The sequence below is a fragment of the Paroedura picta genome, chromosome 2 (genome assembly GCF_049243985.1).
Source record: "Paroedura picta isolate Pp20150507F chromosome 2, Ppicta_v3.0, whole genome shotgun sequence".
NCBI lineage: Eukaryota > Metazoa > Chordata > Lepidosauria > Squamata > Gekkonidae > Paroedura > Paroedura picta.
The window spans coordinates 80,671,909-80,696,103 of NC_135370.1; the positions used below are offsets into that span (position 1 = coordinate 80,671,909).

The 24,195-nt window shown below is 44.4% G+C and overlaps 1 protein-coding gene across 2 annotated transcripts in view; it reads right to left on the minus strand.

The window, feature by feature from the left end:
• LOC143829784 (acyl-CoA (8-3)-desaturase-like) overlaps window positions 1-22,397 on the minus strand; it is a 43,606-nt gene extending 21,209 nt beyond the window's left edge. For both annotated transcript variants that reach the window (XR_013228230.1, XM_077321185.1), the window contains exons 1-5: window positions 21,941-22,397; window positions 10,206-10,316; window positions 7,610-7,807; window positions 6,786-6,887; window positions 1,503-1,631 (exon numbers count right to left, since the gene is read on the minus strand). Coding sequence is in view for 1 of the 2 variants with exons in the window: in XM_077321185.1 (XP_077177300.1) it covers window positions 1,503-1,631; window positions 6,786-6,887; window positions 7,610-7,807; window positions 10,206-10,316; window positions 21,941-22,159 (759 nt within the window). In the remaining variant the exon portion in view is untranslated. The remainder of the gene's footprint in view (window positions 1-1,502; window positions 1,632-6,785; window positions 6,888-7,609; window positions 7,808-10,205; window positions 10,317-21,940) is intronic.
• Between the last annotated feature and the right edge of the window lie 1,798 nt (window positions 22,398-24,195).

Sequence of the window (24,195 nt, forward strand, 5' to 3'; positions counted from 1 at the left end):
CCCTGGGGGGAAAACACTTCAGTGGTGGACTGGGTGTCCTGCTGAAATGTGTCCCCCATGGGGACACAGAAAGCTGCAAAGAATGCAGCTCCGCAGCACCACATTGGTGGCGCTCCAGAGTGGTGCTGTTTGTACAGAATTGGCCTAGGAATAACTGCCAAAGAGGTGGGATACCACTTCCAGGATTTTCCAGAAATGTATCATGTCATTGGTCTGGCAGACATTTTTATTTTTTTCTCCCATGGCTGCTATGAACAGTGGCAGAAAACAAGAGGCAGGGGGTCCCCCATCCCCATCAGGGCACTGGCAACCCTAATATAACTATGTCTAATTAATCTTCTCAATGGCTTCTAAACTTGAAATTCTACCAAAAGTGCATGCATATATTTTCAATTTATATGCCACATTCTCTGGCAGTAAAGTATATGACCAGCTGAGCATAATAAAGTCAACATTGCACAGGACTAACAATTGGAAGAAGAAGCAGCAGCAATTAAAAATAATAAATTAACCTTATAAAGTCCTAGTGACAGTAAACTGAACAATAAAGCAGTAATATCTCCAGCAGCAATTGCCAACCCCGTAGTGAAAAAGTCTTCTGAACAGAGTATATCAATTTCCAGAAATCCAATAATGTGATCACTGAATGTGCTTCCATTTCGAAGGCATTTCAGAAAGTGGGTGCCACTAGAAAATGTCTGGGCTTGAGCACAGACATTTCTCAAGCCCCTTCAGGATAGGACATGTAACAATGCTTTCTCTCATTCTCAAGCAATAATGAAGCACATGTGGAAAAAGGCACTCCTAAATGTACACAGGTCTAAGGCTTATAAGGTTTCAAAGGAAAGGCCCCAGAAATTAATAGGAAACCACAGCTGCTGAGCATGAGAAAAGACCTTGTCAAGAGACAAGCTTCAGCATTTTCCATTAGATGAAACTTGAAGTCATCAAACCCAACCCTATGTAGCGTACGTTGCAATTAGGGGTATTATCCTAGATATAGGCAGGAGAGCTCCCTAAATTACAGCTCCCCAGATTACTGAGGTCAGTTCTCCTGGAGAATATAGTTGATTTGGAGGGTGGACTAGAGGGCTTCACATCCCTGCTGACGTCCCACCCTTGCCCAAACTCAATTCTCCTTGGGTTCTATCTCCAAATCTTCAGGAATATCCAGCCTGGGGTTGGTAACCCTGGTTACAATAGCCTATGCAAGAGGGTACCAAAATATGCATTACCAAATCCATATTCTTGTCTGGGAAACACAGTATTATTGTCTGGAAAGCTTACCAGCCAAACCTCCTTAAAGCTGCCCCCACCCCCACTGCTGCTACCTCACCTGGGGATTTGGTTCTCTACTGTATCAATATTGCTAAAATTCACGAATAAGCAGAGCCACTTCTTGTGTCAACCAGACACTAATGCCATTTGCCACTCTGACTTGTTATTGGCATAATCCTTCCCCATTGCATCCAAGGATTTCCAGAGATGCAATTACTTCTTACCTCTTCAGAAAGAGGTTTTCCTAGAGAAAATAATATGGGATGTATTTCAATATCTGGGTCCTTCATTAAACAGTTGGTTTTGGCATGGTGCTGAGAATGGTGAAAAGACCACCAGTTGGCTGAAAGTCCCTGCAGAGAAAGACAGAGACAGATAAATCAGACCACAGTCACCTTTCTACACTTCCTGCTTATTCTGAAGAAATAAATCATCTTATTCATTTATTAGAGGAGAAAGCCTATACATATTAAAACGGTAAAACAAAAAAGTAGTAGCATAAAAATAATTTAAAAGGTCACTGCAGGTTGTAGGGTAAGAGATTTTAAAAATGAGCAACCCGCCCCCCCCATCCATCCCTAGACAAAAAAATCCCAAAATCTTCTTCTGCCTGGAAATAAATGAACATACAAGTGCCATATACAATGAGCAGCAAATTCTACAGTGAGACATGATAAAGACAAGGGGAAAGGCTTTGGCTCAGTAGAAGAGTCTCTGCTTTACATACAGAAGGTGCCTAGTTCAATTTTTGCATCTCCAATTGAAAGGAACAGACGGTAGCTGAAGCTTACCTGAGACCTGGGAGAGCTGCTGCAAGTCTGAATAGACAGTAATGACTCTGATGGACCAATGGCCTCATCCTTATCCATTGTTGTTCCTCTATATATTTATGAAACAGCCTAGGGGGTGGGACGTGTCCGGCTGTCCAAGTTAGAATAGGGCCAATCAGGGTGCAGCCAGCTTTGACCTGATTAGCCCTTCCCCTGCAGCTACCGTCCTCCGTTCCTGGACTCTAGCCTCTTTGCTCTCAGACGACTCAGTGCCTGGAGCCAGCAGCAGGCAAGGGGAGAGGCCCTGGGCAAAGGGTCGTGGTGGAGGGCTGGCCTGCTAGGCTGGGCCTGCTGACGAGGGCCTCCCAGCCTGCTGATTGCTCATTAAGGACTGCTAAGGAGCTGACTACCTGACTGCTAAGGATCTCTGTCCTGGCCCTGCTAACGAGCTGCCCAGCCCCCACCCACCCTACTTGATCTAGCTGCGAGCTGCCACCCAAGGCCACCTTAAGCTGCCTGGCTGGGATCCAGGTGAGGGGACCCTTTCAAGGCCCGTTCTTAGGAATGGGCTTTGAAGCTAGTTCAGTATAAGGCAGCTTCAAGGCCACCTACTGGCCACATCTGTTAGGACCTCAGACTCTCCCTGTGCATAAAGGGGAGTTTGCTAGCAAACCTCTTTTAATAACATGATGGATAAATTGAAGGACTGCAATCTGGATTTTCAGATAGTTAGGTGGATAGGGAATTGGTTAGAGAACCGCACTCAAAGAGTTGTTGTCAATGGTGTTTCATCTGACTGGAGGGAGGTGAGTAGCGGGGTACCTCAGGGCTCGGTCCGGTACTTTTTAACATATTTATTAATGATCTAGATGAGGGGGTGGAAGGACTACTCATCAAGTTTGCAGATGACACCAAATTGGGAGGACTGGCAAATACTCTGGAAGATAGAGACAGAGTTCAACGAGATCTGAACACAATGGAAAAATGGGCAAATAAGAACAAGATGCAATTTAATAAAGATAAGTGTAATGTTCTGCATCTGGGTCAGAAAAATGAAAAGCATGCCTACTGGATGGGGGATATGCTTCTAAGTAACACTGTGTATGAATGAGACCTTGGGGTACTTGTGGATTGTAAACTAAACATGAGCAGGCAGTGTGATGCAGCGGTAAAAAAGGCAAATGCCATTTTGGGCTGTATCAACAGGGGCATCACATCAAAATCACAAGATGTCATCGTCCCATTGTATACGGCACTGGTCAGACCACACCTGGGGTACTGTGTGCAGTTCTGGAGGCCTCACTTCAAGAAGGACATAGATAAAATTGAAAGGGTACAGAGGAGAGCGACAAGGATGATCTGGGGCCAAGGGACCAAGCCCTATGAAAATAGGTTGAGGGACCTGGGAATGTTCAGCCTGGAGAAAAGGAGGTTGAGAGGGGACATGATACCCCTCTTTAAGTATTTGAAAGGTTGTCACTTGGAGGAGGGCAGGATGCTGTTTCCGTTGGCTGCAGAGGAAAGGACACGCAGGTATGGGTTTAAACTACAAGTACAATGATATAGGCTAGATATCAGGGAAAAAAAATTCACAGTCAGAGTAGTTCAGCAGTGGAATAGGCTGCCTAAGGAGGTGGTGAGCTCCCCCTCACTGGCAGTCTTCAAGCAAAGGTTGGATACACAATTTTTTTGGATGCTTTAGGATGCTTAGGGCTGATCCTGCGCTGAGCAGGGGGTTGGACTAGATGGCCTGTATGGCCCCTTCCAACTCTATGATTCTATGAACATTTCTGCTGCATCTTTAGCAAAGTATGCCTAAGCTAGGGTATTGCTCAGACATGTTTGTGTACCAGAAATAAAACCTGCTTGTTCTGATAAGGTGCAACATCCCTTCCAGATAACTATGGATCATACAAAGTAACTTGATTAATTGCACAAGGGGCCTAGTCACCGACCTCCTCCCTCAACCTGGAATGAATCAACAATGGTATAATGGCCTCTGGCAATTTGTTGATATCTGTGATAGCCTTCAGCGCTATTTCTCATACCTGTACTCATTCTCTTATTAATTCTTCCCCTACCTCAGCTAATTTATCATCCTTGAAACAAGATCACCAAGCCCACTTTTACACAATAGCTCACCACACCTGAGCACCCATGTAGGTGAGAATACAAATGTTGTAACTACCTGAGAAAATCCTTCTATGAATAACATCACTCTTTCCAGTAACCTGATCAAGAAGCTTTTGTCACAGACTTGCTAGAAATATTAGTGAATTTCTGTTTCTTTATTTCACATTGCTAATTAATACAAACATATTATTTACGGCTAATCTGGCCTTAGGACACAAATTTGGCTATTAGTTTAAAACACATTTGACCCAGTCCTATGTGTGTTGTTCCCAGGTCCAAGCAGATTGGTCTTGCTATTCCTTCTTCTCTTTTGGACATCTGTACATCAGAAAGTAGCTATTAATCTTTTTCTGACACAAAAAAATATTTGTCGTTTGCACCATCTCAACCCTTTACTTTTTTCTAGTATGTTTGTTAGTATAAATAGTATAAAAGTGTGTTAATGGCTTTATTTTGTTTTTAAATAAAAAATCTTGTTTTATTTCAAAATTTCCTGGCTAGGATAATCCCACCCCTACCCCACATAAACACAGATGGACATTTTGTTGGTTCCTCCTTTTGCTTAGCACATCTCTTATAATTGCTAATTCCTCCAAAATATATTCAGGAGCCCAGTCCATTTCCGGTAATACATTATCTTCAGTGAGTGACTCTCATATTAGAGTAGGACATCCTATAATTATCCTCCTCTCAGGCTGTTCAGGGGCTTTACCCATTATTATCAACAATTCCGATTATGCCTGCAAGTAAAGCAGGAGCCAATGTAATTCTTCTCTTTTTTAGATACATAGATTCTTTGTAATGTATTTTGCTACCTCATTTTATACTGTTTGAAGCTTTCAAGCCATCTACAAAGGCACCCCATGTAAAGTGTATTATATTAAATCAACCGGGACATGATGATCAAAGTATAGACAGCTGGGGCCATATCACACTTATCAAGGAAGGATGGCAACTATCAAAAGTGCTGAAGTACGGTAAAATTAAAAGTAGGAACCATCTAACTCCTTATGCCCCCTGCACAGCTCTTCACTCTGCAAATCTGAATAGGTTGGCGAACTCTGGCCCATGGGAGGTGTGCCTGGCCTGGACCTAGTGGAGTTAGGGCCTAGTCAGAGCTATCACAGTTCTGCAGGGATTGCAAGATGGAGCTCTATCACCAGGTGTTTGGTTGATGCCAGGATGAGGAAGTTCTGCTGAGTCCCTTCAAACACCCTCCCTGAGGCATTGGGTCAAAGGGTTCATTGAGTCTGTTGGGGAGTGGGACTATGGATTTGAGGGAGTTTTATGGGAATATGGGGATGTTATTGTATTTTATGCTTACTGTTGCAAACCACCACAGACCAACTGGACCGAGAGTGATCAACAACAAATATCCTAAGCATTGGTGGCTCTAATATTTGTGAAAACCCCCTTTAGACAGAGCACTGTCTGGGACACATCTGGGTGTCTGGCCTGGACTTCTGCCTATACCAGCTAATCCAGGCGCGCCCAGCCTGGATTGAGTCGGCCCCTGGAGCAGCTGCCTCCAGAAGCTGGCTGTGACGCTGCCTGGCCACTGAGAAGGGCACTCCTGCGATGCCCTGCTTCAGCTACAGATCGACCTGCCCGCCAGCCGCTGCACTGGCCTGACTGGCTGCAGCGCCATCAGTCCAGCCACCGGCAGGGCTACCATCTCAGCTGCCGCGCACCAGCCCGACTGGCTGCAGTGCTGTCACCCCAGACGGCAGCCACCATGGTGGCTGGCTGCAGGGCCATCGGCCCAGCCGCAAGCCAGAACTGAAGGTAGGGCGGTGGCAGCCCCCTCTGGGGGGGCCCACTAGCACCCGTTGCATTCCTGGATGCAACGGGCTTTCAGGTTAGTAATAAATAAATAAAAATTTAAAAAATTCTGTGTCACAAAGAAGGCATTAGTTGTGAAAATGTATATAACAGTGGTGTGCTGCCCTGGGTCATCAAGCTGGGAATCAGTCAGGCAGAGCTTCGCTGAGGCGTAGGTAATCTCGAACCAGGTCAAGGCAACGGGTGGGCTTGTGCACAAGTTGCATCCACACTGAGAACCACTTCTGCTGTGCTTAAATGCAGGCTGAGCTGACAGGCTAAGTGATTGCCCCTGGTACTCAGTCTCCGTCCGTTGAATCAGCTCCACCTGGGCCCCACCTAGCTTCATTCCTTGCTCTAAGCCGAGCACTTTGACGGCGTGCCGTCAACGCCGTTCTTCTGCATTCCCTCCTGCGCTTTGGAGATGTCTGGACTGCGAAGGGGTGTTGCTGCAGGCTGAAGTGCTGCTGGCACAGAGGGCATGATGTCTGCCCTGCTGGGACCTGGTTGTGTGTCCCTATCAGGAGGAGGAAGATGAGGAGCTGGGGCAAAATCCTGCTGCTTTGCCCCAGCTCCTCATCTTCCTCCTCCGAGGGATCTGGCAGAACATGCTCTGGCATTGGTGCAGAGGCACCCTCTGGTGACGGGGCCATGACAAGTAGCCTAACTTGCAAATCTATTATTTTAGTAACAATGGTGTTCATATGAATGTCTTCCAAGTATATTTCATACTTCCTATTTGGCCAGTGTTACAAAATGCAGCTAGATTATCAATAAACTTACCTTTAGATGGCACATAACAAACTCATGAACAATGTGGTTCCATTTTGTACTGCTGAAGACTGAATGGTGCCCCAAGTCATGCTGTAGCCAACCTCCTTGGGACTTAAAAGAAGAGAAAAGTAATTCAGAAAACTTGGTATTAGCTACTTTGAAATCAGGACAAGACTGTACATACCCCTTGTTTATGATTTGAAGATAATGTAATAAAGGTACACAAATATATTCCCATTGAGTTTGAGCCAGCTTATAGTGACCCCATAGAGTCTTCATTGCAAGAGATATTCAGAGGTGGTTTGCCATTGCCTATCTCTGCACTGCAATCCTGGTCTTCCTTGGTGGTCTCCCATTTGAGTATTAAATTGGACCTACCACACTTAGTTCCCTGCCTGATGGAACAAGCTCCACAGGGCCTGCAAGATGGAGCCCTTCCACCAGGCATTTGGTTGAGGAAAGGACTGGTTCATGTGTCCCCCTCCCAGGGGTCTGGATGCCTGTGATGTTGCCTGGTTTCTGTGAACACCATTACATCTGGGCACTATGGTATGATGATTACGTAACAGCTTGGTTCAGGGGAGGAGAGAATTCGGGGTTGGGTGGTGGTTAGGTGGGAGTGTTTTTTATGGGGTTTATGTGATTTTTCTGTCATTGTCATTGACTGTTTTGTTGTGAACTGCCATGCAATAGATGGCACTGGGAGTGGTGGCATACAAGTTTGAGTAATAATAAATTAAAAAAAATCTGACAAGATTGGGCTAGTCTGCACTATCCAGGTTCATATATATTTACCTCTAAATAAATGTACATAGGCCACTTGTGAATATTACCTGAGCAATCAGCAGCAGAGTTGTAGCAATAATAAAAGTAGTCACAGACGTCCCAAAGTACCATAAGACAAACCATCCTGCAGCATCCAGTAGTATGATGTGGAGAAGTAGAACAAAGAAGTAAAGTGGGTTTGGTTTCAGGAGTCCCATCTTCTCAATAGTAGACTGTAGCTCTCGGAAGTCCTCTACTAATAATTTCTGTGGAGAGATCCAATTGCGGAGGTTTTTGCCTCTGCACTTTTAAATATGTAATGGAGTCAGAGAATCACAGCAGATGTATAAAGCCTTTCAAGACTAGTCTTCATTGCTGGTATGCCTCTACATACTTCCCTGCCAACCAAGGTACATTTTCCCTCCAATTAGCTTTATTCGGCCCTGCAGCCTTTTGAGAAAGTGTATAGCCATATTTTCTTAATAAATGCTTGTCAGAATGGCACTGAGGTGTTTTCCCCCCAAACTAACAAAGATTTTATTTACAAAGAGGCAAGAGTTGTTGGAATTGAGGAATCTCTTTATACAAGAAGTTATTTTTTCAGTTTTGATTTATAGGATTTGTACATGTCCACAGACTAATCTTTCAGAAGTTAATACATTCTTTTTAATGGAGAGGTTTTGTCACTGTCTTTCTGTTGGAACAGACAATGTCTGGTGTACAAAAAAGAAGAAAAGGAGACCCTGCAAAGACAAACACCTTGTGGAAACTGGAAAAGAGATTCTATGGACTAAAACAGGCTGCAAAATGTTGGAATGAGAAACTTCATCTAATGTTAACCAAGGAAGGATTTAAGCAAGGCAAAGCAGAACCATGCCTCTACTCATAGAGACAACAAATTGACATATTCTGATTTATGTATATGATCTCCCTTTATGTTACGATCTCCTTTTATGTTATGAAATAGTTCAACATCTGAATCAAGAAGTAGAAGTGGAAGAATTTGGAGACATCAAGTACTATCTTGGAATACAAACAGAACAAAAATAAGATGGAAGCTATCTTCTCAATAAGAAACAGAAAATCCTAGAACTTCTGGTCTACATGAATATGAAAGAACTTAAGTCAGCACCAACTCCTATGAAAACAAACTACCTGGATCAGAGATAAATTAGTGAACTTTTGCTTGATAACAAGCGGTACAGAGAAGCGATTGGAAAACTTCTGTACATAAGCACATTCACGTGTCCAGATATTGTGACAGCTGTTGGCTTATTATGCAGGAAGGTGGAATCACCAAGTAAAAGAGACTGTAATGCAGTCAAACAACTTGCAAAGTACCTGACTGCCATTAAACATCTGAAACTGAAATTACCAACGTGTGACAATCCCAGATTGGTGGGATACATGGATGCAGACTGGGCAGGAGATACTAATAACAAGTCAACCAGTGGACACTTAGGGCCATTCCGCACCGGGATCCATGTTGCAAATTGTTTGCGGGACGAAAAATTGCCATTTTAAATAGTGGAATTTGTCGTTATGCATACCTGCCTTTGTAGTGGAATCCAGTTGCGTTTCTATCGTTTCCCACAGGGTTCCGGTCTCGGCAAAAATCACTAGCCAGGAAGCGCTATTGCCGAGCTCGTCCCACCCCTGGCCGTCAAGCAGCCAATGGGCGGCCGTTATCATGCTCCCAAACAGCCCCTATCCCTTTAAGGAAGGTTTTTTTTTTAAAAACACACCCGTTGCAACGAATCTGTGTTGATTCGTTGCAACGGAGAGACCCATCCAGCTAGCAGGTGGTGTTTGAGCTGCTGTTTCATCGTTGCCACGCTCCCCCCGAGTGAAAAAAAAAATCCCCCCCCTCACGGGCGCGATTTTCGGCCAAAAACAGTGTGGAAAATAAACCAGCAAACAGGCTTCTGTGTTGCTTGTGCTTAGTGACTTTAAGCAGAGGGACTGCAGCCGGGAAGCCTCACTGGGTAAACGAAGGCTTGCCGGTGCGTTGATCTCCGCTCGCTCGGAGAAAAAAAAAATGGCGATCGCTTCGCCGGAAGATCAGAGGAGAGAGCCAGGGGGAGGGACTTTGCAGAAACCGCAACAATGGTAACTCACAGAACTTTCCCGCTAGTGTTGCAGATTGGTTGCAGGGGTGTAGCGCTTTCCGGAGGGTGAATCCACTTTTTGGGATTTCCCTGAAAGCGCTTCAACGAAGCGCTTTTTGCGGATCGGTTTCAGGAGTGTTGCAGATTGTCAACGACGTTGTGCATAACAGCAAAACTGTAGTGATTTCAATTAGTAACCATTGTGCTATTTTGGATGAATGCGGAACGGCCCTTATTCTACTATGGCAGCGAAGTGAGGATGAACTCAACTGTCCTGCCTCTCTCTCAGCACACAGCTAGGAATCTCCTCCCAATCAGCCGTTGCTGGCCAACTATAGCCCTTGCTCTGTCTACCTAGTGAGGTCCATTTAGGCCTTCCCTGTCAGATAGAATAGCTGAAACTTGATATAGGCCATTGCCATGTTTAGACAAGGCCTATGAAAAATACCATTCTCATTCTTATATGGGAACTCATTTCATCCAGCATTAAATAGTTACTGGAAATTCAGTTTGGTTATAATTTTTATTTCACTTATGAATTTTAAGACACACTTACATTTTTGCTGGGCTCAAAGCTGGGCTGATCTGGTGCCAGTTCCCCAATCATAAGTTGTTTCATGTATTTCTTTACTGGAGTTTTATCAGCATGAAATGCTATGAAAGGATCCTAAAATGAAGAAAAACAAAAAAGAAAAGGGCTCACACCTGACAAATGGAAGAGAAAATTGTATACTAACACATTCAATGCAAAAACAGCAAACCAATTTGAGAATGTTGAGTAAGTCACTTTTTGCCCAGATTTTCATTTTTTTTAGAAAACAAAGAAATGGAACAGCAGTTGGGCAGAACTGAAAGGGGATGAGTGTGGAAGGGGAAGCATGACTGAGACACAAAACATAGAAGCCTCTCTGGGTCAGACCAAGGGCCTATCTAGGACAGCATGCTGTTTACACAGCAGCCCACTCATATTCCTCAGCAACTGATATAAAGAGGTATACTGCCATTGGTATTAGAGGAAATAGATAGGGATGGGCAGGACCTGGGGAAATAAGGCTGGCCAGGGATTCTGAATGGGAGGGGCATCATCTGGGCATGGAATTGGGGTCACTGTGGGTGGGCAGGTAGTTGTGAATTTTCTGCATTCTGCCAGGGGTTGGACTAGATGACCCTGGAGGTACCTTCCAACTCTGATTCTATTATTCCAAATGCAAATTGGTCCATGGCACGTGCAGTTTGCAAACCACAGGCGGTCATGAACTTTCTGATGCTGAATGAACTGTTTCAGTTTGTGATGTGGTAGAATCCTCCCCAGCATGTTAGAGACACAAAACTCACAGGGAATTTCCAGCTGACTCTCCTCTACCTGTCCTTCAAGTTTGGTGAGTATTGGATTTACAGGATCTGAGTTATGCCCCCCCCCCAAGAAAGTACCCCAGGAAAGTTCAGGAGTGTATAGAATGATACACTGTGCAAGCTAGAAAGACCAAACACATGTGGATCTCTGGATAACTGTTCTCTACCTACCCTTCAAGTTTGGTGAATATTGGATTTAAAGAGTCTGAGTTACAGCCCTCCAATGGAGGGAGGGTCAGCAAAAGAACCAATGGCAATAGAAGCCCAGCAGAACAGAATCAGAATCCCAGACAATCTCTGCAGTAGAAAGGCCTTTCTGCAAGTCTATTGAACAGTTCAGGAACAAACCCATGACCCCAAACTCACAGAGAAACTTTATCTGGGCAGACCTCCCTCAGCCACTGTAGTGAAATAATGGCTTCAAATCCTGTTCATGAAACTTCTCTTTGCATAAGACTACAGTGCCTATTAGTTACAGCTGTGCCCTTGAGAATCCTAACAGTCTGCACAGACTGATAAGACAATTGGCTTCAGTTGTTCCCAATTAGCTTATTATGAGAACACCTTGAATTTAATGAGTTGGCATTACAGCACCTGCTTTAGGATTGGCTCATCTTCCTTGACACTAGTAACCCCATTGGTTCATATGTCTTTGATTGGTTTCTGTGCCCGAGACCCCATATGGGAATAAGCCACAACAGTTTTATATTGTAACATCATGTTGTTCAGTTTTTGCTCTGTTCAGGTTTTGATCTGTTCCAGTTCTGTTCTGTTCTGTTTGTTTGTAACCTTGTGAACCTGCATCTTGTATTATGGACTTTGAAACTCTGACTTACCACTTTGCTATTCTCATAAGTATGTTATGTTACCCAGAAATATTATACAATGTTCTTATTTTTTCACTGCTAGTATATAACTTACTTACATGCACCTTAATAAATATAAAATAGTTTTTAAAACCTGGAGTTTGATTTTTGGACAAGCCTAGCCTGCCTTACTTCTGCTATACAACCAGAAAAACCTTTTTGTCTTGTGGGTCTTGTCTCCGGATGGAGTCAAGTTCCCTGATAACCCCCTGATAGGCCTCAAGACTATCTCTGGGTCTTGAATGCCTAGGGGACCATTCAGAGGTGGTGGTAGCACTATCGTACAAGGAGGCTGGGTTGTCTGCTTCTTGGGTTTTGTAATTGTTCTGACCCTTCTCGTGGGCCACACTCTTCTCTGAGGTCTGTGTGGACTTGGCCTTGGGGAAGTGGGGTATGACCACAGCCACACACTGGAAGCAAGACAAGTATCCCCTTTAAGTTTGCAGCCCCCCAAGTCACCAACTCTGATTCTATTATTCTAACTGCAGATCGGTTCATGGCATGAGCAGTTTGCAAACCACAGACCATCATGAACTTTTTAATATCTTTAAACAGCCCCGTGGCGTGGAGCGCCACGGACTGAATAAAGCAGTAAGGGCACTGTGGGAGGAGTTAGGGCGGACCCTGTCCGGGATAAAAACTCGGAGGGGCCAATCAGGAACCGCGAAGCGGTTGGAAGAGCCTCGGGGTGGGGGTGGGCCTGGCCGCCTTCTCTCGGCCGGCAGAGCCAGCCGGGAGAAGACTTCGCAGACCCTTCGGAGAGCCGCGGCCGAGGAGTCCCCGCTGCCGCCGCCCGCCGCAGGCTGCCGAAGCTCCAGGACTCCTGCCACTCGCCAGCGGCTCGCAAGCCGCTCCAGGTAGTCCCCCACCCCCCATACCCACTCTCACTGCTAGCGCCCATTGCATTTCAAAGGGCAATGGGCTTTTTTACTAGTATGTATATATTTTAATAAGAGAATATAAAACACCCCAGTGTATTCCTTCACAAGCAAGAAATTTATTTTTCTATGCTACAACAGTGGCAAGATTAGTAATTGCTAAGAAATGGAAATCCCAGGACATACCAACAATAGATGATTGGCTGGACAAACCTGCCGACCTGGTTAAAATGGGTAAACTCTCATTGATGGTAAATGAGAACACCGAAGAAGACTATTGTGAACAGTGGTCTTTTTATTTGGACTATCTCACCAATTGAGACAAAGGAGGAAAAGAAGAGTCATCAGGGGGGCAAGGGGGAATTGTTTAGATAGTGTTATTTTAAAAAATGTTATCTAAAAAAATGTTATGATTTTTTTTGTCTATTTCTTATTCTTTATATATTCTCATCATGAACTTTCGATGCTGAATGAACTGGTTCAGTTTTTGTGATGTGGTAGAATCCTTCCCAGCATGCTAGAAACACAAAACTCACAGGGAATTTCCAGCTGACTCTCCTCTACCTGTCCTCCAAGTTTGTTGAGTATGGGATTTACAGGATCTGAGTTATGCCTGCCCCCCCCCAAAAGTGCTATTTGGGGTTCAGGAGTATATAGAATGACTAGGGGCCAAGCCCATTGCATTCAGGAATACAACAGGCACTAGATTGGGGGTGGGGGGTGGAAGAACTCTGTGGATGGCCTCTCCTCCCCCCCCCCCAGGACTTGGAAAGGCTGCAGGCTGAAGGCCCTGGGCAGGGGACTCACTAGCAGGTGAAGCTCTCACACAGCAGGGATTAGCAGCTTCTGCTAAGTAGAGGGAAGTAGAAGGAGGAGAGGGTGTTCAGGGACAGAAGGCAAGGCTGAGTGCTTGATAGAAAGGCAAGCTGGTTGGAGAAGGAAGCACTCAGGGGCAGGACAACACTTTACTCACCATTTCCCCAGGTAAAACAGCCTGGAGCATTTTAGGCAATTCTCATGGGACAGCACTCTGGTCTGATGATCACTGGAACTGCTTTATCCTGCAGGTTTTCAAAGTCTACAATATCTTTGTTCAGGTGTGGTGACCAAAACCAATATGGTCCCATCATGGACTTGAATAAGGACAGTTTGATAGTGACAGTTTTAGGAGGAGCTGGGGAGAGGCAAACAGAGGGAGAAGGTACCCTCTTTCCTCCCCTCAAAGCAAATTGGTGAGCCTGTTTTTGTTGTTAATGGCAATTTTGGGGGCAGAAACAACTCATGTTATTCCTAATTTCCTTTGATCTGTTTTTCTAAAACAAAATTTCAAATTTGGAATATAAAATTGTACCCACAAATTCAAGATCCAGGGATTTTAGAATTGTTGGCATCTCTTGGTTGTTTAGATCAGTGGTCCCCAACCCGCGGGCTGCGGTCCGCTGTCGGGCCGCGAAGGCCTTGGGGCCGGGCTGCGGCTCCTTCTTCCCTCCCCCCTAGAAGCGAGAAGCTCGCCAGGCCCCGAGCAAATCGGCCACCAAAGCCGCCAATTAGCTCGCGGCCCGGCAAGCTTCTCGCTTCGGGAGGGAAGAGAAGCTTGCCGAGCTCCGAGCTAATTGGCCGATTTGATCGCGGTCCGGAGGGGCCGGGAGGGGGAGCCGCAGGCGCCGGCGCAAACGCGCCTGCGCGGACTGCCGCGCACGCGCATTTGCGCCCCTGCTGGGTTTGCGCTGGGGCTGCCGCGTGTGTGCAGGCCCCCGGGCCGCCCTCTCCCCCCACTACGCAGCAGCGGTCCGCAGCGAGCGTAAGCTTGCAGACCGCTGGTTTAGATTGAATCAGGAGTCATATGTAAGTAGTCAAGTGTTAAATATTACCAAACATCCAACCTAGCATATCCTCTAACAGATATCATATTATAAACACTACCATCACTTTGGACCCCACCAGTGTCAGTGTGAGTCCAGCTGGCAACAGGCACAAACCACCCTCCTCCCGCATACCGCTTCAGATGGGGAACAAGCTGAACCCAGCACCTGTGGGCCTTAGACTGAGCTACACCCAGTGCCTTCTGGCACACTCCCACTGGCTGGGTTCAAGTTGTGCCCTAGTGACACGTAAGCACACTCAAGAGTAATAACTTTGCTTCATCAAGCCTCTGTATCCAGACTATGCTTTCTAGTTTTTCTAGCTGGTGAAACTGGACACAATGTAACAACCCATATTTTTATATGTGTAACCTGAAGAGGATAGATAACCTTGTTTGTTATTTTCTAGGAAGACTATTTAATATTTGCATATTAGCTGCCTCAGAGTTCCCTTTTGAACAGTGAGATGTAAAAAAAATATCAGGCTGTGCAAGTGTGGGTGGGAGTTATTTTCTGGTTTGGACATTGTATGCTGCTGAAGATTATTCAGAAGCCATGGAAAATAAATTCTGACTTATAGGCATAAATGTATATATTGAATTGCCATTCCATCTACAGGTGGCCATGAACTTCATTGCTGGTAGAATAAAAAAGCAACACAAAAAGAAACCCTCCTTATAGTCCTCAATACCTCAAAAATCTCTGTTCCCTACTTGGAGGCAGTAGGAAGAGACTGGACCATTCTATTGTCTCTAGCTGGATCTATTAGTGTTACATAGGAAGTAGCTGAAATCAGGCTGGAAAGCCATTGAATTTACTTCTCACACCCTGCCTGTTTTTCATCCAAAGAAAAATACTTTAAACTCCTGGTGAAATCCACACCTCCACCCCAAATGCATTTCTTCATATTCTCTATATCCATATCATTGTGTGTGTGTGTGTGTGTGTGTGTTTTCTGAGTATGTTATTTGTCCTTGGTAATGCTTTAAAAATTATGTTATCCTGAACTGCAGTGATCTATAATTATAAATAAGGAAAACAAATCTGAGAAGAAATTAATGACTTCTCCATCCCATCTCAGCTTGTTGAACTTCTCTAGACAGGTTAACGTGGTCTTCACATTTATGTAGGAAATCATATGGAAGCCTGAAGAATGATAATTAATTCTAATATATAATTATACAGCTACTCAGTTTGTCTTCAGGCGTAACCCTGAGCAAGAGGTGACACATAGAGCACTCTTGAGAAATCTATATTAACTTATACAACACATATTTCCCTTTTCACTTCAAAAGGATGGTACTTGATGTACAGACTGTGTAAGAAGTAAATATGTGCCTTTCTCATGCTGATGTTTCTGCTCCAGAACATACGGAAGACTTCAGCCCTCTTCCTCTTCCATAAATGTGTTCAGATGTGGGAAATGCAGGCAAATAATTTGTTTGTTTTTGTATGAAAGATGTGGGTAAGCATTTCAGATTTGGGAAAGATATATTTTGCTTTTATTTATACCCAAACAAACTAATTTTCTATGTCTGTAAACGTATTCTTACACATACATACAGGATTAACAAATTTAGTGAAATGAAATGAAATGACAGTGGATGTCATAATAAAAACAAGAAATGTGTGTATTTACTTAGAAGTAACCTTTTCAGCCAATGTTGGCTCCAACCATTGGCCAGTCAATCAGAAAGCCAACCAAACCCCATAAAGCCTAGTTAAACAAAAGTTAACAAGGTATCAAGGAGCCTCAGCAAAAACTAATTCCATCCTTCAAAAAAGCCATTTCTGCCTAAATGGTGCTAGGAGCAATTTTGCACTCACCCTCCTTAGAGGACTGGAGACACCAGACTTGGGAGGAGGGAAGAGAAAAGACTGTTTGGAGCAGTTCAGTTGATTGGGTGTTTTGACAAAGGATCATCATTGGCTGTATTTGGTTGTGACACAGATGTAACAGAACTGATTTTTGCTATATAAGGTAAAGGTATCCCCTGTGCAAGCACCAAGTCATGTCTGACCCTTGGGGTGACACCCTCTAGCGTTTTCATGGCAGACTCAATACGGGGTGGTTTGCCAGTGCCTTCCCCAGTCATTACCGTTTACCCCCCAGCAAGCTGGGTACTCATTTTACCGACCTCGGAAGGATGGAAGGCTGAGTCAACCTTGAGCCGGCTGCTGGGATCGAACTCCCAGCCTTATGGGCAAAGCTTTCAGACAGCTGCCTTACCACTCTGCGCCACAAGAGGCTCTTTTGCTATATATTCCCTGTCATATAAGAAGATCATAGCCTTAGGAAGAGTGCTTGCACTCAAAAGCTCATGCCTTGAATAAATCTTTGTTGGTCTTAAAAGTGCTACTGGAATCTGATTTTATTGTGCTACTTCAGACCAACACGGCTACTCATTTTAATCTAAAGAAGGCTTGTTTGCTTGGATGAAAACCAGACCATAAAATAGATGATCATGCAACATTGCTTAATGGCTATTGAAGCATAGGAAAGTTAGATGCTAGATTTTTTCTATACTTCAAGATTCTAGAAATAACTCAAAAATTGCAAGAAGAGGAACACACACAGATGTTTCTTAAAAGCAGAAGTTTTAAAAGTTCATATGGAGGTCAACAACTTAATCTTGCCTCAGAGACAGTTTAAATGTCAGCAGATTGGGCAGGATGTTTCTTAAATGCTTACAGATACATTTTCTTAATTGTGCTAAACTTGTGTTAATTTCTTCATGAAGTCATTAACCCTTTTAGGCACACACGCAGAGTGTAAACTTCTACCTCTCAGACAATGGGAGGAGGGGTGAGAGGTTCGGTCGTGGGAGAAAATGTATAAAGGGAAGTTACGTATACAGACTTTGAGCTGACTTTCTTGATATGCTCCCATATTAAACGCCTTTAATATGATAAAGGAGAACTTGGTGTGCGATCCTTCGCTTTCAGTTTTAGTAAGTGGGGTGAGGACCCTGTGGCCCGGACTCCCTTGTGGTCTTACATAACACCATTATGATAGCCATGAAATAGGCTCACAATAAAATATTCAAATGAAATACAAGACTGAACCCCACCAGGCATATTTTAAAGTTCTGCAACAAACTTCCTGGCTTTGGAGATTATAGTTTATATACACACAATTAATTTATATTGCAGCCACAAGGCATACTTAAGTGCTATTGACACACAGATACTGTTGAGTCAAAATGAGAAAGGGAATTTTTCACACATATGAAAAGTGCCTCATCCTGTCAGGGATTCCCCCACCCCCATCCACAGTGGGGCATACAGAGGAAATGTTTTAGTGGGGGCCCAGGGATATTCTCCTTCCAAGGTATTTTCAGGAAGTGCTCCCACCTAATCTCCCAATATCAAAGGCCTTGATCCCCACCCACTGCTTTGGCATAAAATCACTAAAACAAGCACTAATCTTCTCCTTCTAGGAATTATGAAACTGCACCAAAGCCAGTAAGACCTAGTTGTGCAGCAACTATCTGCTCACCCACTCGCAATCGGCCTAAGTTCATAAAATCAGCTTTTCTGTCAGATGACTATCTAGCCTCTGCTTAACATCTTCCAAAGAAGAAGAACCCACCACCTCCTGAGGAAGCCTGTTCCACTTGGGAAACACTCTAATTGTCAGGAGCTTCTCTGGCTAGGTAGCTTAAAATTCTTTCGGATTAATTTTAATCCAATGGTTCTGGTCCAACCCTCTTCGGCAGCAGAAAACAACTATGCTCCATCTGTCCCTCTTAATAAAACAGTAAGGGTGGTTGAGGAGGGCCGAGTCCATGATCAAAACTCACAGATTGGGCCCTTGCCCCCAGACTGACAAGCGTAGAGGGTAATCGGGAGGCTCTAAGAGCCTTCCGATTGGCCACTCCGCTTCTCAGTCCACACTCCCACGTCCCAATTGGGCGGCATGTACAACGTGCCTTCTGATCCACACTGGGCCCCACCCTCTGCCACAGACCCGCCTGTGTCGCTCGCTCGGATATTCACCTCCCGTGCATGCATACTGCATTCTATCGTCGCCTTGCCAAGCTGTGGCACCCCGCCGAAACCTGCTGCCCCCTGCCTGGTGTCGGGGGGGGGGCTTTCCGTCATGTCCCCCATGAGGCACAGCCACCCCGGCGCCCTGACTGTGTTGCCCGGCAAGGCCAGGCCCTTATGGCCGCGCATGGCTCGCCCGGTCACGATATCGCCATCAGGGCCTGCGCCTGCGTCCTGACCGGCCCCTCGAGCCTGACGATGCCCCTGCCAGGCCCCAGTGCCCCCAGCACCACGCCCGAACTCCAGTGCCTTAACTCCCGTGTCCTGCAGGAACTGCCACCGCTTCCTCAGCCTCCCACACAGCCAGGCCGCCACACAGCCAACCGGTCGATCAACCAGCCGGTCATGGGAGGCCGCGGGGGAGGGGCCACCGCCTGCCTGGACCGGCCCGCCCCAGCCACCCACGTTCCCCAACGAACAGCCCCAGGGGGCGGGGATGGCTGGTGGTCGAGGGGCCTGCCCAGACCCGGGGCCCAGAGCCCAAACACTGCGCTCACAGCTATCCTGAAGCTCCCGCCTGCCGAGAGATGCCTCTCCACCACCTCCTACACTACCACTCGCTGTGGAAGGGCCAGCGCTGGCAGTGCCCATCCTAGCGCCCATTACATTCCTGACCGCAATGGGCTATCTTTCTAGTCTTCTATATAACAGCCATTCAAGTATTTAAAGATAGTTATCATATCACCTCTTAGTTGTCTTTTCTCCAAGCTATGTTTCTGTTTTATGTGAACCACCTTGAGCCTTTGGGAAGGGTGGTATATAAATTAAATAAATAAATAAATAAATAAATAAATAAATAAATAAATAAATAAATAAACAAACAGACTAAGCTCCCTCAACCTTTCCTCATATGACTTGGTTTCTAAAACCTTCACTATCTTAGTAGCCCTCCTCTGGACATGATCCAATTTCTCTACATCTTTCTTCAGTTGTGGTGCCCAAAATTGAACACAGTATTCCAAGTGAAGTCTAACCAGAGTGGAAAAAAGTGGTAACATCATCTCATGAGATCTGGACACTATACTTCTTGTAATACAGCCCCAAATCCCATTTGCCTTTTTAGCTATCAAATCACACTGCTGACTCATATTCATTGTATGTAAACCCCCCAGATCCTAGCATGGCAATTGTTTAAATAATTTTTAAAGAAGCAATTATAGATTGACGTTCGACCATGAAGAAAAGCAAGCTATAAATGTTTTAATAAGTTAATAAGAACAAATTACTGATTACCACAATTTTCCTATTGATTTGTAAAAAGATGACAGTTGTGTAGTAGTTACAGCGTTAGAATAAAGTTTGAGAGACCTGTGTTCAAATTCCAACTCTTCGAAGCTTTCTGAGTAACTTTGGTTCTATTACTTCCCTCATGTCTGATCTACCTCATAAGGTTATTGTGAGGATGGAAAGAGAAGAGAGCCATGTATGCTGCTGTGAGTTTCTTAGAATAATACAGATTACGAGTTTTGCTTGGATTGGAAAGGAGACTAAAATTAGTTCCTCAATTTTGAAAAAATAAGAAAGTAGCAACATTGTGGTTTAGCATTTCCAAAGGTAAAATTAGTCAACAAGGTTACTCAATTCACATGGATTAAAACAAGATTTCTGAGATAAGCCTAATTCATGGTTTGAATTAGAACAGTGTGAAATATTTGTTCTAATGAAAGCTAATTTGTAGATAACACATGGGATTAATTTAGACCAGTACATTCCCACCGGATCCTGCACTACATCATAAGGTACACATATTTTGTGTTTGTATAATGGTTGCAATACGGCTGGTGCTACAGATTCAAGGAGTTAATGAGAAGTATACTTTCATTTATAAAGGAATAACCCAGAAGATGCTGGGATACAGATACACACACATTCTTTCAATATTTTCAGTTTCAGGTGTTTATAACCTTGTTGTGGGTGGTAGAAAGCTTGTTGCTGGAAATAGCTTGCAGTATTAAATTAGATGTCGACCACACTGGAATTGTGAAGGGGAAATAATTGCAAGGTTCATGGTACTAAACCAGCAATGCTAATGCACATAGATTCAAGCGGGTAGTAGTGTTGGTCTGAATCAGCAGAACAAATTTTGAGTCCAGTAGCACCTTTAAGACCAACAGTTTTATTCAAGATATATATGAGCTCCCCCCCCCCCCATTCTTTAGATACAATGCGAATGAATAGTTACACAAGCTTGAGCCTTTGAACATAAGGGTGGAAGGGAAGGAAAGAGAGGAGTCTGTTCATTTATCTTATTGTTTACTGAAAGCCAGTTTAGTGGTCAAGGCCCCTAATCTGGAGAGCTGGGCTTGATTCCCTGCTACTCCACATGCAGCCAAGCAGGGTGACCTTGGGGTAGTTGCAATCCTGTTCTTACAGAGCAGTTCTGTCAGAGCTTTCTCAGCCCCACCTCCCTCACAGGGTGTTTATTGTGGGGAGAGGAAAGGAAAGTGATTGTAAGGTGCTTTGACTCCCTTGGGTAGTGAGAAGCAGGGTATGAAAACCAACTCTTCTTCTAGTACACCACGCTAGCAAATCTTTTTAAAAAATATTATCTGACCCCCAACCGCCAAAGGATGTATTCCATAAAACATTACCCAAGCTTATAAATACTTACCAGAAACATGCAGAGAGATACCCTTCTGAAATTTTCCACCATAAGCAGGATTCAGAGCATAAAAGCCTGAATGTAATTGAATGTCCCCCCCCCACATTTGCACACTCATTTACCATTCTAACTGGTATGTACAAATGGAGAGATAGTAAATCAAGAAAGAATAGAGATTTTTAATATCTAAAATGTACTGATGCTCCCAACAGTGTTTGAAGCCCCTGCCTTACTAAGCAAAGCCCAGACAGTTTAAGATCCCCACCACTACTTCAGGTCTTGCTCACACTGAATCCCCATAATCATACAGCTTTTGGCAACTTTAAAGAGCACAGGTAAATATCAAGCAGTCATATTTATAACACTCCATGACGTCACCATTCACTGTTTATTTCACATAAACTGTCATTCATAAACATAAGCACATATATAATAAAATTGAAGTTATTAAAATATCGAGATATTTTTTAATGATCCACTCAACATTATGAGGAAATTGCATTTCCTTTAGGCAGAATCATTTATGCATAGTCCGGCAAAGAATATCTACACTCAACGCAAAAACTTGAGACTAAAACTACCCTCCGGGACACCTGAAACCTTCAAAAAACTGCGAAGGGACAAATCATGAGGCGTCTACCTCAGACCAAGGGCGCATCCTCTACCCTTCCCCTTCTCACCGTGGCATCCTGCCCCGCGTAGCTGCAGATGACCCGGGACCCCCCCGGGTGTTTCTTGTGGAAGCGGGTGATGTCGTAGACCTTCCTGTCTATCACCAGCCACCGGTCCCGAGATGCCTCCCCTTGGCCATTGTGAAGGCTGACTTCTTCCCAGGTGAACAGAGACAAGGAGGGCCGCTCTTTGGGGTGCCCCTGCCCTTCCTTTTGCTTCAGAGCCATCTTCACGAGCAGCAGGCGTGCAGCGGAGCCGGACAGTCCTTTTCAAATCTACGTGTCGGGCGGGGAAACTACCGCGCCTCCAGGAGCGCTCCGCTCTTTCGCACCTCCATTGGCTCCCGCCGCGAAACAGAAGCCTCCAGCGAGCCCATTGGCGCCTCCCCTCTGACTACGGCTCCCTGAATTTCGCTGAGCAGCTGGTTTTTTCCACTAAAGACTGACACCTTGGTCGTCTCTCCCCCTCCCCAATTTTTGCTTGTTTTCATCCCACCCCCTTTCCCTGCAGTGTTTTTGGCGCTCCCTTAAAATCTCTCAGGAAACCGTGGGAAAGGGAGAGGGGGAGAGATGGGGTTATTCAACATTTTGCTTTTTATTATCTCGCAAGAACAAGAATGGTCTGAGGGTAGGGCTTTAGCAGAAGAATGTGAACTGGGAACTAGACAATGAGTATAGTGATGGGAGGGGGGGCACACACACCTTGATGGTTTCTAAGAACCAAAGAGACACCTTTGCACTGCATTTGACTGATTGCAATGAGCTTGTACCATCATGCCTCAGAAATCTATCAACCTGAATTACTGTGTTTCATGAAATTATGGGTGTTCATTCTGTCACGCTTTAATCTACTTTTTGCTAGCTTGCCTGCTTGTTATTTTACTTTATGTGCTTTTCAAGATTAAGTTCCACCCATATTTTGCACTCCTCTTTCTTTACTTTTGTCCTACATTCCTTTCCATGCAGTCTCTTTAATAATCAAAGTGCTAGAAATGCTACTTTTTCATTAGTTTTGTGTTGTTAACTGCTTTTTTTCCTTTAAATCTTTGGACAAACATTGTTCTAATTAGTGGTCTCAGCTTCACTGTACCTTTAGCCTGGATGAATGGATGCCTACTTTATTCAAAGGTTGCAGCTGGTAAGTGTTCAAGTATATATGCTTCCTTCATAATGGTGTCAACAAGTGCAACATTTATCTCCCATAAGGGCAGCGTTACTCACTCTCATGACACAACTACGCCTCAACCTAGGCTAGTGATATGCTTCATCGGAAGTGCCTGCCCCTAATGATGCACTGGCAAAATGAAGAAACAGGACCAACCTATAAGGTTGATCAATAAAAAATATTTAATATCTTATATCTCTTATATTATTGTTTTCTTGAGCCAAGCCAAAACAGAGTTTGGATTTGTCTCTTGTTTTCAATGCAACACACTTTCCCTCAGTGGCTTGCCCCTACATCAGCTTGGTGTAGTAGTTAGGAGTGCGGACTTCTAATGGTGAGCTGGGTTTGATTCCATGATCCCCCACATGCAGCCAGCTGGGTGACCTTGGGCTCACCACAGCACTGATAGAGCTGTTCTTGACCGAGCAGTCATATCAGGGCTCTCTCAGCCTCACCTCCCTAACAGGGTGTCTGTTGTGGGGAGAGGAAAGGGAAGGTGAATTTAAGCCGCTTTGGGACTCCTTCAGGTAGAAAAAAGCAGCATATAAGAACCAAATCTTCATATAAATACTGTAAAATGTTATATAAATATGCTCAGTGTGTGAAAACAATATAAACAAACACAACATTAAATAGAAACTCCTTCCTTGTACATATCTTCTAATACACTAATTCAAATCAATTCTATCACTTGTTGTTGTTGTCAGCCATTCAGTCATGTCTGACTCTTGGAAACGCCATGGCACAGCACCGGAAAAGACATGCTACCACATTGTTAGCATCATCAATGTGGCCAATGTTTTATTCCCTCGCTGCACAGGTTAGTAGCCCTTGCATTATAGGGAGGGCTCATATCCTATTTGTGCCACCATTATGTTGCTGTATTTTTTGTAATTGTTGTGTTTTAATGGGGATTTTACTTGAGTTTTATTATACTGGATTGCTGTGTTATCCACCACAAGTTTGCTTGCTGGGAATGGCAGGTAACACATTGAATAAAATAAATAATAAATAAAAAATCTGATTTGGCTTGATAGCATTGCTGTTCTTATGCTGTGAAAGATGTTAGTAGCAGCTGGGGGGGGGGAGTTGTGATGCT